Raw genomic sequence first — 12504 nt, forward strand, 5'->3', positions numbered from 1 at the left:
GATTAATTGTGATTAATCCCACCTAACATTACATTTTTTAAATATACTTTTAAATTGCAATAATTTCATATTCAATCTTCAAATTAATATAGAAACAACATAAATACAGTGTATTTTTTATATCTGTTCAATGGCATCTTTTTTTATGATTGAATTCATAATTCATAATGCAACCTGATACTTTAATGACACACCTTTTTTGTTTTAAAATGAACAATATTAATTAATTTATTTATTTTGGGGCTACTCAACCCCAAACAAAACAAGGAAAATTATATAATAATTTTATTTTATTTATTTATTATTAAAACTGTATTGTTGATTTTAATTCATTTTATTTACCTTAAACATTTGAAACACTTAAGACACTGTACAGTACAAATCAGAAAACGTTATACTGAGCTGAACTTTATTGTTTTTGAATATGTACATTTCAGATGCTTGATTGAGGTCTTTCTGTGCCAGCCTATAAATACGATGGGAACATGACCAAAATGTGATAACCAAGTAAGTCTTCAAACCCAGGTAACCCTGCTGATCTACAAGCTTTGGCCGCTTTTCTCTTCTCAAAAACTGTGAAATACTCAGATTATTGCAGGTATGAGCTGCAAAACATTTTAGAAAGGGAGTCCGTGTAAATAAAAGGATAAAAGCAGTCCTTGAATGAAGTGGGGCTACAGCCAAGTGAAATATGCTCCCAATTACTGCGATGGCTGTAGAGGCCTAATAAAGTGAACGTCTATACAAGACGCTGCACTATAATAGAGCCGGGCTAATTTGCTTTGACTGATGAATTTTCGTCTCCCGTCGCGCTGGGTTGAATAATTATGAAATTTATCACAAGACATAGTGACTCATTAAGGATTAGTGAGTTTTCATTAGAGTGATGTTGTTCGAGGGCTGTGGCTGTTCTGATCAGCATAATTATGGGCCCTACAGAGGGAGGGCCAGGCAATGTGTCTTTGTGTGTGTGGTCAAGGGGATGTGAAAAAGCTGCACCTATACAACACTGTAGGGCTCATAATAAAATATCTAACCAAAATGATCATTTTATTTAACTCTGATCCCCTTGGGTAGCCCTGCATGTGATCACTTCTTTTATGAGCTTGTACACTTAAAAAAAAAAGTTTGTAATTTTTGTAATTGTAATTTTAAGGTTGGAAAAAAATGCGGAATGCGCAAGGGCTAATTTTGAGCTACAGGCAAAAAAGTGAAAAATTTGAGGTTTTCACAAAAATGAGTTCATTAAGCCCTCGTCTAGTGATCCCAATGCTCCAAATAGTAATTAAACATCTAAAATTAAATTAAAATTTAAATCTAAAAATGTTCTCTGCTCGCTTCTTGTGCTGACTGTCATCCAAAGCACGCGCATAAAGGCTTTTGACAGCACACGATCCCGATACATATATTTACATATACACAGAATTACAGTTTTTAAGTATTCACGCAAACATAATCTGTTATGTCTTAAAGGGATAGTTCACCCAAAAATGAAAAATATGTCATTAATCACTTACCTTCATGTTGTTCCAAACCCATAAAACCTTTGTTCATCTTCGGAACACAAATTAAGATTTTTTTGATGCAATCCGAGAGCTCTCTGACCCTCCGTAGACAGCAACACAACTGCAATGTTCCCAGGTCCAGAAACGTAGCAAGGACATCGGTAAAACAGTCCATGTCACATCAGGGGTTCAACTTGTAATTTTACAAAGCTACGAGAATATTTTTTTGTGAGCAAAGAAAACAGAAATAACGACTTTATTCAACAATTCTTCTCCTCCTCATCCCATCTGCAGCGGTGCGCCGCCATTGTGGAAAGAGTATCACAACGCATGCGCTTGCTTATGCTTCATTAAAACAACACATGTGAAATATTAAGTACAAATACAGCATTCTTTAATACAGAAAAAATTGTCACAGTTTTTTGAATTTCTGCCAATCACAGCTGCTATTTTTTAAACTGTAATTTAACTATATATATATATATATATATATAATATATATATTTAAGAGATATTTTGGTAAATAGAAATGTGTTATAGATATGTGGGAATATGTAAATTTAGATTGACCTCATGTCAAATTTAGTTCTCAAAATGGCAATTTGTCCATCAAACTTTTGTATACACATACAATGTCCTAGCAAAATACACAGTATAGCTTTTATTTACACCATTTAAAACAAGGAAAATATGTTAGATCTGTGGCCCAGTGTTGCCAAGTATGTGGTTTTTCCACGGAATTGGGCTACTTTAACACTCTTGCCGTGGGTTGTTTTTCATGTCTGCAGGTTGAAGCGACCCCAATAATGTGATATTTAGGCCCTGAAATGCGAATTTTACCAGGGGAACCCCACCAAAAAAACATGTATTTTACAGCCCAGAACACGATTTTTACAGGAGGACCTCCCTCGAAATGTGATTGGGCTAGTTTTGAGTAGCAATTGGGCGGGTTTTGTTGTGAAAACCTGGCAACCCTGATCATATTTACAGGAGGACCTCCCTCGAAATGTGATTGGGCTAGTTTTGAGTAGCAATTGGGCGGGTTTTGTTGGGAAAACCTGGCAACCCTGCTGTGGCCTAGCAGTTAGCAACACTTGTTAAGCTGTTGTGCTCATATGGGAGTTTGAGTCTCGGGCCCCAGGATTTCCTGTCTGTGCAAATAAAAAAGACTAAAATTAAAACCCACACACACTACATTACAAATCACCCATAAGTATGTGTTTCTCCTTTACATCAGCTACCAATGACTGGAAATTAAGACACAGTGGGCATCTTACAGCCAGTTTCCCAGATATGATTGTATAATAGTTTTAGTCTAATCTACTAAATGTGTTGTGAGTAGCCAATTATCCAGTCGCATGCATGAGGACACAGTTTTATCATTGTTTACAACAATGTAATTACAAAAAAAGCGTTGGCAAATAAATGAAAGAGATTAACATATTAGGACCTCTAATTGCATTTAAATGACATGCATAATGTATAAATGTTCGCCAAAGATGGAGAGCTGAATTCTTGATGAAGTTTCCCAAACGTTTAGCTACACAAATGCTCCCCAATTAATTCTGCTGGGTCTGTTTCTGGAGTCCATGCGCTATTTGTTAAGGAATTATCGATTTGTATTTAATTAAGCTCACTTACTTGCTCGCTGCTGACACAAGATTGATCAAAGCAGTCAATAACAGCATATTAAAGAAATGACTTTGAGATTTTTTTCTCCATCTTTATGAGCGTGTAGAGCAAACAATCTGTCTTGAAATATGCAATTCAATATTTCTCAGTGTCACGCCACCCATCTAGGTGCTGCAGGCATGCTACACTCACCTGGGTAAAGTACACATAATGGAAAACGGAGAAGGGTTAGCAACATATCCTCACATAGATGATATGAGAGCAAAGACCTCAGGCACCATTGAATTCACATTTGAAAAACCATTTCTAGCCAGTTGACTTTTCATCTCATTTGGCCATAGATCAGCCCTCAGGAACTCAATGCTGCAATGCTGAATTCACTGAATCAAGCATCAATGTTCAGCCACTACCCTCCAACATTTTTACAAAAGACATTTGTATTTACCAATTAATAATCCATTATCTCTGTATTAATGCAAAGCCTTGACACGATATTGTAACAGCCGCATGTGTGGGAATGTTGTCTTAGAACGGGAATAACACAGTGTTTTGTCCTATTCCAGTTCCTGTTTCATATCTGAATCATATCATGTTGTGTTTTATGGATCTAAAATGTCTTAAAGGCCTTTTCAGCCTTTTCCCATTGCTGCTTGATGGAGAGTCACTCGGTTTAACAGCATAATAATGTAATATCATGAGGGGTAAATTTCTTATTTGAAATGAAGCATCACGGTGAATATTCTATGTCTCTTACCGGCTTCAATTGGTTTCCCCCAGAGGACACAAACTTCATTATGAGCTCTTTCTCTCCCTCTATGGGGGTATCAATACTTTATACCATCGCTTACTCTCTCTTGCTGCTGTTTAAACAGTGCTGTTCCTCTATTCTGTTTGTGCTGTTTGTAATCACAACATAGATGCGGAGGAGTCGCGATAGGACATCAGGAGATCAGAAAAAGGGGCTTGGTGTTGCTCTTTTTCATGGGATCCCCTAAGCACCCCCTCCTCATTATTGTGTGTGACTATCATATTGCAAAAGGAGAAGAGAAAGAAGTATTTTTTCTTGGCCATTTGTGAAAAGCTCATTAAAACAGCCCAAGAACAAACAAAGCTTTTCCTCTGAGGCCCCCATTCAGAGTCATCCCATAATTTCCCACTAGTTTTAATAGTTGAGATAAATTAATTATTCCTTCGTGGAAAATACATTCTTTGCCATCTTTGGCTCATTGTTCTTGTTGGAGAGAATTGAGCCCAATCCTGGGAGAAATAGAGTTGCCTTTCCTGCAGGGAAATCAAACTGCTCGCTGCAATCAGCCAGGACCAACGACAATTAAACCATTAGTATCTGGTATAGGAGACTCTTTACACAATGTACATCTTACTAATGAATCCAGAGGCAACTCATAATTACACAGTTTTGTCTTGTAAAGATTAGCTGCCCACTGAAACTCAGTAGAACATCACATAACTTTTCACTTCTTGCTCCTTCCGGCTGGGACGTTGAATGAATTTTCAGTGACAAATGAAAATCAGTTGGAAACTATTATGAAGATATCATTCAAAAAAAAAAAAAAGAATGGAGCAGAGCGGTCATTTTCTTTAATTATTAAATGTGTTAATTTCATGACAGAAAACAATAACACATTGCCTTTACACACTGCGAGTTACTGTGCACTTCGAAATTTAGTCTCGCTGACATGAATAGGCCTTTTGGCAAAAAAAAAAAAAAAAAAAAAAAAAAAAAAAAGGCTGTTAGGTGGTTTCAGGTTCTTTAATTGTGAAATGACAAACATTTAATCACTTCTATGCAGGAACAAGAGCAATATTCAGCCCTAGATGAGAAATTGCCTTAGCAAACAATCAATCTCTGGGTATCTGTGCCCACGGAAATATACAAACAGCCATTTCTCTTATATGCCTTGGTTGAAAAGGATTATTATTATTATTATTTTTAATCTGTGGATGTTGGTGAATTCAGGAAAACTGTAGTAGCCTAAATGGAATATCTCTTGTGTGTTTTAAAATGTTGTGACATATTGAGATGTCTTATCAGTCAGTTAAATTAATGAAATTCTTGTAGATTATTTTCAGAATTTATTCCGGTTATGTGCATCAAGTCTCAGAACAGGAGAAAATCTGTTAGTTGTACCAACAAAATCTATTATTGTAGTTCTTATTTATACCAGTGGATGGCGCCACTATAATAAGGAACATAAGCGTGACTTGGTATACTGAATTTTTTACTTTGTCCATGAAACCAAATGGACTTTTGTATAGTTAGTGCACTGTAGTCAGTAGTATAGTTTTTGCACCATAGTAAATATAGTAAATATAAAAGGTTATTATTATTATTATTATTAGTAGTAGTAGTAGTAGTAGTAGTAGTATTTTCATATGGAAAAACTTTGCCATTTTCAGAGAATTTTACTGAATGCTGCTTACTTGTAATACATAAACAGGTTGTGCCATTTCCGTATGTCTAATTCTGTGGTCCCCCACTTTTTTGTTGATTTTTGTCCCTATACACAGCCTTGTTTTTTCCTCCTGTACGTCTGCTGTTATGATAACAAAAACCACAAGCTTGTTTTCAAACTTATATTAACAGAACCAAGGACTGTCAATACATTAAATAAATAAATAAATACATAAAAATCATATTTACTCTCAAGATTTCCCTGTAATATGAGACAACAAAGTATGTAAGTAACAAATCTGTGTTGTAGATACTAGGGAAATTCTCCAGATGTAGAATTGGTTTCTGCAGACATTCGCCATAACTTAAACTATCTGCTCAAATAACTAACAGTTTAAAGTTGCTTAAAGTTCTCTCCAAAGTGAGAAATATGACGCACATATATTTCTCGCAGATTTTGCGTTTTAATTGCGTTATTTTTCTTTGTAGTAGGCTAATAAAGGCATTTAGTGGTTCTTTGAAAGTTTACTGAGGCCCCCTAGTGGGTCCCGGCCCTCCCGGTTGAGAACCACTGCCCTATCCAACCTCAAAAAGCAAAAAGAGCCCACTCAACCGCAATTTTTCCTCCTTTGAACAGTGTGTGTCTAAGTCAATCTCGCCTTCTTCTGATTGGCTGGATTTGTCATTCCGCTTGAATGGGGTGCGTCGTGATTGGCCGCAGCCTGATTGACGTCATCCTGTGAGAGGAGGTTTACTCTGGGCTTTTTCTGTCACTGACACATGTAGACTTTGTACAGCACAAGCGACAAGCAACGGAGAGACATCAGCGCGGAGGACAGTTCCAAACAGAGGCGCTCGCTTCATCTGTGGAAATTACAGAAGACATTCCCGAACGCTCATTTAACAAAACCGCAGTCGATCTTTCCAGTGATAACCAGAACATCTGAAAAGGTGACGGCAACAGTGGAAATACAATCTGAAAACTCCATTTGCTCCACTCTTTCGCAGCAGTGAGAAGTATTCATGCACGCGCTCCGTCTGTGAGTTTGTTGGACTGTGAGCGTTATTTTTATTGTCTACCGACAAAACAGCCTGCTATACATTTTTCATTAACCACTCAACCATTGCCTTTCAAATAGGTGAGTACATTTCTCAACAACACTTTTTATTTTATGAATAATAGTAATTTCATGTCGCGAGAGGGAAGATCGACACAAATAATGTTCCAGATTAGTGAAATCTGTTATTATTTTTAGAAGTTTTTATTGTAAATGTGATTTGTGTTGCATGTCACGCGCGTAACAAATAACGTAATAACTAGAGATCGTAATGTAGTGTATTTGCTTGTGTGTTTACTCACATCAAGACCACACGTTTAGATAGAAGCTCGATGGAAATGGCAGGCTTTTTGAGTTTATAGTATCAAAATTGTGTAGCAGAAGTGCTCGCGTGCTGTACAGATGAGCAACAAACCATAACATAAGTGCTATTCTGTATCTTTTGCTGTGCCTTGTGCGTTGTAGTAGCAGCAGCTGTATTTACGCTCCAGGACTGCGATTTGTATTACTGGCCATGGGCTGCTGATCTGTTTTATATTTCTGCACATCCCCTCGCTTAAATTGCCTGTCCGTGTAATTACTTGTTTGCCCATTTGACTTAAAAGCCACCCCCTCCCTCTCTTCAAATCTCCCCTCTTCCCTCTTACTGGGAATGAAACTTGACGATGGTCCGATCTTATTTATCTGGGGGAGTCACTTTCGGTCTCTGATTCATCTCCCTTTAGATTTAATCAGCACTAAGGTATTGCTTGTCCCTAAGAGCCTCCACTAATGGGGTTACTGAATGCCTCTCTCTCTCAGTGCAATGTTTTCTAACCCCTCCTCTCTCTTCTCCTCCTCTAATTACCTTTCAAAAAAGATTTGGCTTACAGCCTTCCACGAATATATCTTAAATTTTAATCTTTCCCACTTCGGTCCAGCAGTCCTTATGAAACCTGGGAAAGATTAAAATTTCAGATGTATTAGTGGAAGGATGGAGCAGAAGTGCATGCATGCGATACTGATGGATCAACAGAGCAAAGTAGAGAACTGCAATCATAAATGAGGGTTCGTGGTTAATGCGATTTCTGTCAGAAGCAGATATTTCTGTGGGCCGGCATTAACTGATTCTCGCATATGCCGAATGATCCAGCATACCGGGGGTAATTTCACGCGGCAGTGACCAGTCCCCAAAGCAAACGCTTGCTGAATGTTCTTCATGATGTTGGCTGGAAATCCGTCATTTTTCACCTTAGTGAAAGCGAGAGGGATATGTCAACCTCTGAATGGTTCTCACAACTTCAAGGTTCCCCAATTAACTGCGCCAGTTCTGGCCACAGTAGCTCTTGGGTTTCTCTCTTTCTCTTTCTCATGTTAACCATCATGAAGGTTGAGGTAAACGTAGTTTAAAAGCAATGTAGACAACCTAACAAAAGCCAGCACCTCTTTAATTGTTCCAGTGACTCTAATGTTATCAGCGAACTGACATTTATCGCAAATGGATCAAAGGACCTGACCTCAGCACTTAGATAAAGATCAAGGACAGCCTGCCACTTAAAACAATTCTCAGACTTGCTTGCAGGCATTATATGCATTTCAATGATTTCAAAAGAGCTTTTAGGAAGCGTGCCTCTGAAAACATTCAATGTTTTGGGTCACTGTTCAGGCTCCAGGTGTTTTAGATATTGCAAGGACAAAACTTCTGTCAGAAGTTCAGGAAACTCAAGTGTGCTGACTTCGTAAGATAGGGAGTATTGTAATGCTGATGGTATTTGAATACTTTTAGGGACACTGTTCTTTTTTTTTTTCATTTTATATATGCAGTTTATTTTGAAGGGGCTTTCCAAAGAATATGTTAAGCAAAAAAAAAACTTGAATAAACTTCTTAACTCCTGATTGACTACCAGTTCTAACCGCGTATCCTGGCTGTCTCTTTATGTTTCTGCAGACACAATGGTGAACCCTGGAGGAAGTGCCCAGCCCCCACCTGTTGGAGCGGGATCTCTGTCGTGGAAGCGCTGCGCGGGATGTGGGGGAAAGATCGCCGACCGTTTTCTCCTGTATGCCATGGACAGCTATTGGCACAGCCGCTGTCTGAAATGTTCCTGCTGCCAGGCCCAGCTCGGAGAGATCGGCACATCCTGCTACACCAAGAGTGGCATGATCCTATGTAGAAACGACTACATCAGGTTAGCTGCGTTTATTAATTTGAAAGTCGCAACCAGAACCATATTCACATGTTTGAGGGATGTCTTTTTGTGTTTGTAAAGGCATTCTTTGAAGTTCCTTCAGATTTCTGTTGCACTTGTGAAATTCATTTTAAAAGGGGTCTTCAGTAATGTGTTTTGAGGATAGTGTAGTTTTGCTCAGCTCCTTTTTCATGGTCTTTGAAGCCAAACTTCAGATAGTTCATACATCTGGACATTATGACAGTCCAAAGACCACATGAAATGACATTAGGCATGTAATGATTAGATGAAGTGATGGTTGTCAAGAAAAAAAAGATATTAAGGAAAACGTTACAAGCCATCAAGCTTCTCACGGAGCGAAGCGTATTTTCCATTGAGAACATGTGTCTCAGATTGTGCCGTCAGCAGCCCTAGTTAAAGCACGCTGGTTAAACCCTCAACGGGACACTCTTAAAAAAGAGGTCAAGCCACTGACATCTTGACAGAGCAGAAGACGAAGGAGATTCTTTCTCCAGAACATCTGCAAGTCTGTGGCTCTCGCCATATTTCATCCTTAAGCAAAAGGAGCCGCGCTGCTAGGACCGTGTGTGGGTGTGTGTGTGTGTGTGTGTGTGTGTGTGTGTGTTTTCTTTACGAGATGCTAGAAAACTCGATTGGTAAGGCAGAGCTGACCTTCGACTCTGCAGGAATTTAAAAGAGTTTTCACATCCTCTCCAGCATGTTTTGTTTATCACAAAGAGACCATTTAATTAGCAAAAAGACTATAAATTATTTATTTAAGTAAGTCTGACACTCAAAGCGGTGGCAGGGTGACGGCACGGCAGTCTCACTCAGCTGATGTGGATGGCCTGATTTGACAGGCTGATCCTTCAACGCCTTGACCTCTGCAAGGGCAAACAGAAAGCCCTCTAGAACTTCTTGCATTGAGAAGTTTGCAGTCTTCTTGCATTACTTCTTTGGTTTTGAGGAATGGAAAAACACTGTGTGAGTGCCACTGATAATGGAATATTTTTCTTATTAAAACAGGCAGAGCAATTTAAAAGTTAATTCATAAAATGAAGTATCCATGATATATTCAGCTCTTCCTACCGGAAAAGAGTGTTTTTTGACGGAAGTGCAGTCATTAGTGAGTATTTACCTTGGCATGTGCTTCGCCCTGGATAATTCAGCGAAGCCTCGCACTGACACTGCTGCTGGCAGGCTGGAACAACAGGTGTCAACCAGAGCAAACCTGAGACGACCAGTCCGAATGTGAAGAGTGCCTTCACTCTTTCCACTCCACATGATCTGAAGGGATCAAGTCCACAAGACTGGCCTCTAGAATCGGGCCTGTGAGCCTAATTAAACCGAGCTGGGAGGGAAAAGTAGCTACACCTTTCTCCTTGTAATGAGAGCGCGTCAGGCGGGAGAACGGAGCTAAAACACAGCTCGCGCGAGCCTGTGATCTGAGGAGAGATAAGAGAGAGGGGAAAAATAACATCTGACAGTGAGTCCACACAATTAAAAGCTTTAATTAGAGTCCCCCTCCATTTTCCTTTAGTCCTGATGGGTTTTATCTAATGAGATCTAGTGCCTGGCTCCTATCCGCTTCCAATGACGTGTCCGAAATGAATGAGAGCCACATTGCAAACAAAACATTTAATTAACCAAATTGGCTTTTGAGAGAGCGGGAGAGCAAGGGAGAGAGAGAGAAGAGGGGATTATTGCGAAGGCCAGTCCCCTTAGGGGATTTTAAAGGGGCCTCCCTTATTTTTGTAATGGATTATTAAATTGCCCTTGCTGTGTAAATAATGAAGTTACATATCCAGAATTATATTAATACCACTGATGCAAAAAGGCTTAGCGATTGATTGGGATGGCACGAGCGAAAACGCATCCCATTTTCCCTAATGGCAGATGGGGGGAAATTACATGGGATGATAGGCTTCTGATACCACTCTGCTCGAGGCCACCAGCGCCAAGCACAAGGGCAACCGCCGCGAGTTGTAGATTTCAGCAGTTTTAGCCCCAGAGAAGCAGGAGGGACTCATTGGAAATCATGTTGTCCCTAAGCCATCGCTGATATTTCCGGAGAGAACCGAGACAGAGAGAGAGAGAGAGGGAATTAATTTGGGGAGAGAGCAATCATGTGACCATTAGGTCGGGGGGAAAACACTGTCCTTTTAATTGAATAGAGCCAGGTAATTAAATGGCACTTTTCCAATAGAACGTGCTAGGTAAATCTAATAGTTGGTTATTTAATATCACTTTGAAGTCTGCCTACTCAAGCACTATGACAGCACAGGAGCATGTGAACTATTAAGCCAGGAAATACTTGGATCTCAGAAATTAATTAAATCGCATGCAATTTAGGGGAAACGTTTATCTTGATTTGTCATAACAGAATTAATTCAAGGCCTTCAATCCACTTGGGACTAGATCTGTTACTCTGAATTAACCGAGTGTCATTTGGCTGCTCTCAGCCCCCACCGCCCGCCGCTCTCTTTGCCGTGAAATCTCCCCCTACTCTTGCCTTCCACCCCACCCACCTTCTCTCTCCCTCTCTCTCTCTTTCTCTCACTCTCACTCTCTCTCCCTAATGTAACATTGCCATTATGCAAAGCCCTGCTTAAGTATCAATATGGCTAGGTGCTTTTAAGGTGCTTTGGCTGCTAATGTTGAGAGGCATTTTTATAATGGACTGTGTTGCAGAAATCATTGTTGTACCAACTTCCATCACTCCACTCAAAAGGTTCCGCTTAAGAGGCCGAGCTTCTGCCAGATGGCCTAAAACAGCCCTGCTAGGTTGTATTTTACCTCACAGTCGGCATCCAAATTAAATCCTCTAGACATCGCCTATGGAGCGCAGACAGATTTCTTGTCTTGCTTTCGTAATGAAAGACAGCCGTAGATTGTAGCCCCTCTTTATTCCGCCCGTTCCGAGTTGGAGCAAGTCAATAAATCAGCATTCCGCGATGTTTCCGCTGACAAAATCCTCCTCCTCTGATTGATCAAGGGGCTGAATACCTAGAAAGTGAGAAAACAACAAAGGAGAGGGCTGATTTGAGGAGAAGGAAGCCAAAACTGGTGGTGTCATTACAATTAAAGAGTCCCTTGGCCTTAATTATGGTGACCAGTGATATCGCTCCTCTACGCTCCCCTCGTCAGCACAGAAGTTCAATGGCGAGAGAGACCATTAGAGGTGAGGAGCAGACTGATAGCAACTTAATTGAGCACCTAAAGCCTTCAGGCCTTTAAATCAAATGCTATCAGCAGCCATCCCCTGCTCAAATAATTAACCTGCTACGCTACGTATAGAGAGGCAAGAAAATAAAAAGGTTGCCTGGAGATTCTTCATGCTTTTCCTCTGAAAGACACGGAGACAATTAAAAGGGGAGTGCACTCTGAGCCCGGATCCCAAATAATGTGCACTTGTAAGCAAATTTAGGTGTGAGCACTCAGGGATTGTCGAATCAAGCGCACATCGTGGCGAGGCAGATTGCTTTCTCAAGGCCGGGGGAAGATGTCATTTTACAGGTGAATCAAACTGCAGCGTTTAAAGACCTTCCCCCCCTGACATTTGCCTAGCATGACTGGCCCATCGACGCCATTGAAGCTGCGCTGTTGTCACAAGCCTACAGCTAATTACGTTTGAAATTGAGTTTTGATTGAGCTGCTCCAATCGATGCCACAGCCAAATTTGTTTTCCCCTCCCCCCGCCTCACCCTACAGCCGCCGCTGAAGAGAAA

The 12504-nt window shown here is 40.0% G+C and overlaps 1 protein-coding gene across 2 annotated transcripts in view; it reads left to right on the forward strand.

The window, feature by feature from the left end:
• The first annotated feature begins 6327 nt into the window (after positions 1-6327).
• LOC107694134 (LIM domain transcription factor LMO4) overlaps positions 6328-12504 on the forward strand; it is a 12395-nt gene continuing 6218 nt past the window's right edge. Inside the window, exons 1-2 of one of the 2 annotated variants that reach the window (XM_016493743.1) lie at positions 6328-6689; positions 8536-8776. In XM_016493743.1, the coding sequence (XP_016349229.1) occupies positions 8541-8776 (236 nt within the window). In that variant the 5' untranslated portion in view covers positions 6328-6689; positions 8536-8540. The remainder of the gene's footprint in view (positions 6690-8535; positions 8777-12504) is intronic. The other variant, XM_016493744.1, reaches the window with a different exon arrangement.

The sequence above is a fragment of the Sinocyclocheilus anshuiensis genome, unplaced genomic scaffold (assembly GCF_001515605.1).
Source record: "Sinocyclocheilus anshuiensis isolate Anshui unplaced genomic scaffold, SAMN03320099.WGS_v1.1 scaffold1530, whole genome shotgun sequence".
NCBI lineage: Eukaryota > Metazoa > Chordata > Actinopteri > Cypriniformes > Cyprinidae > Sinocyclocheilus > Sinocyclocheilus anshuiensis.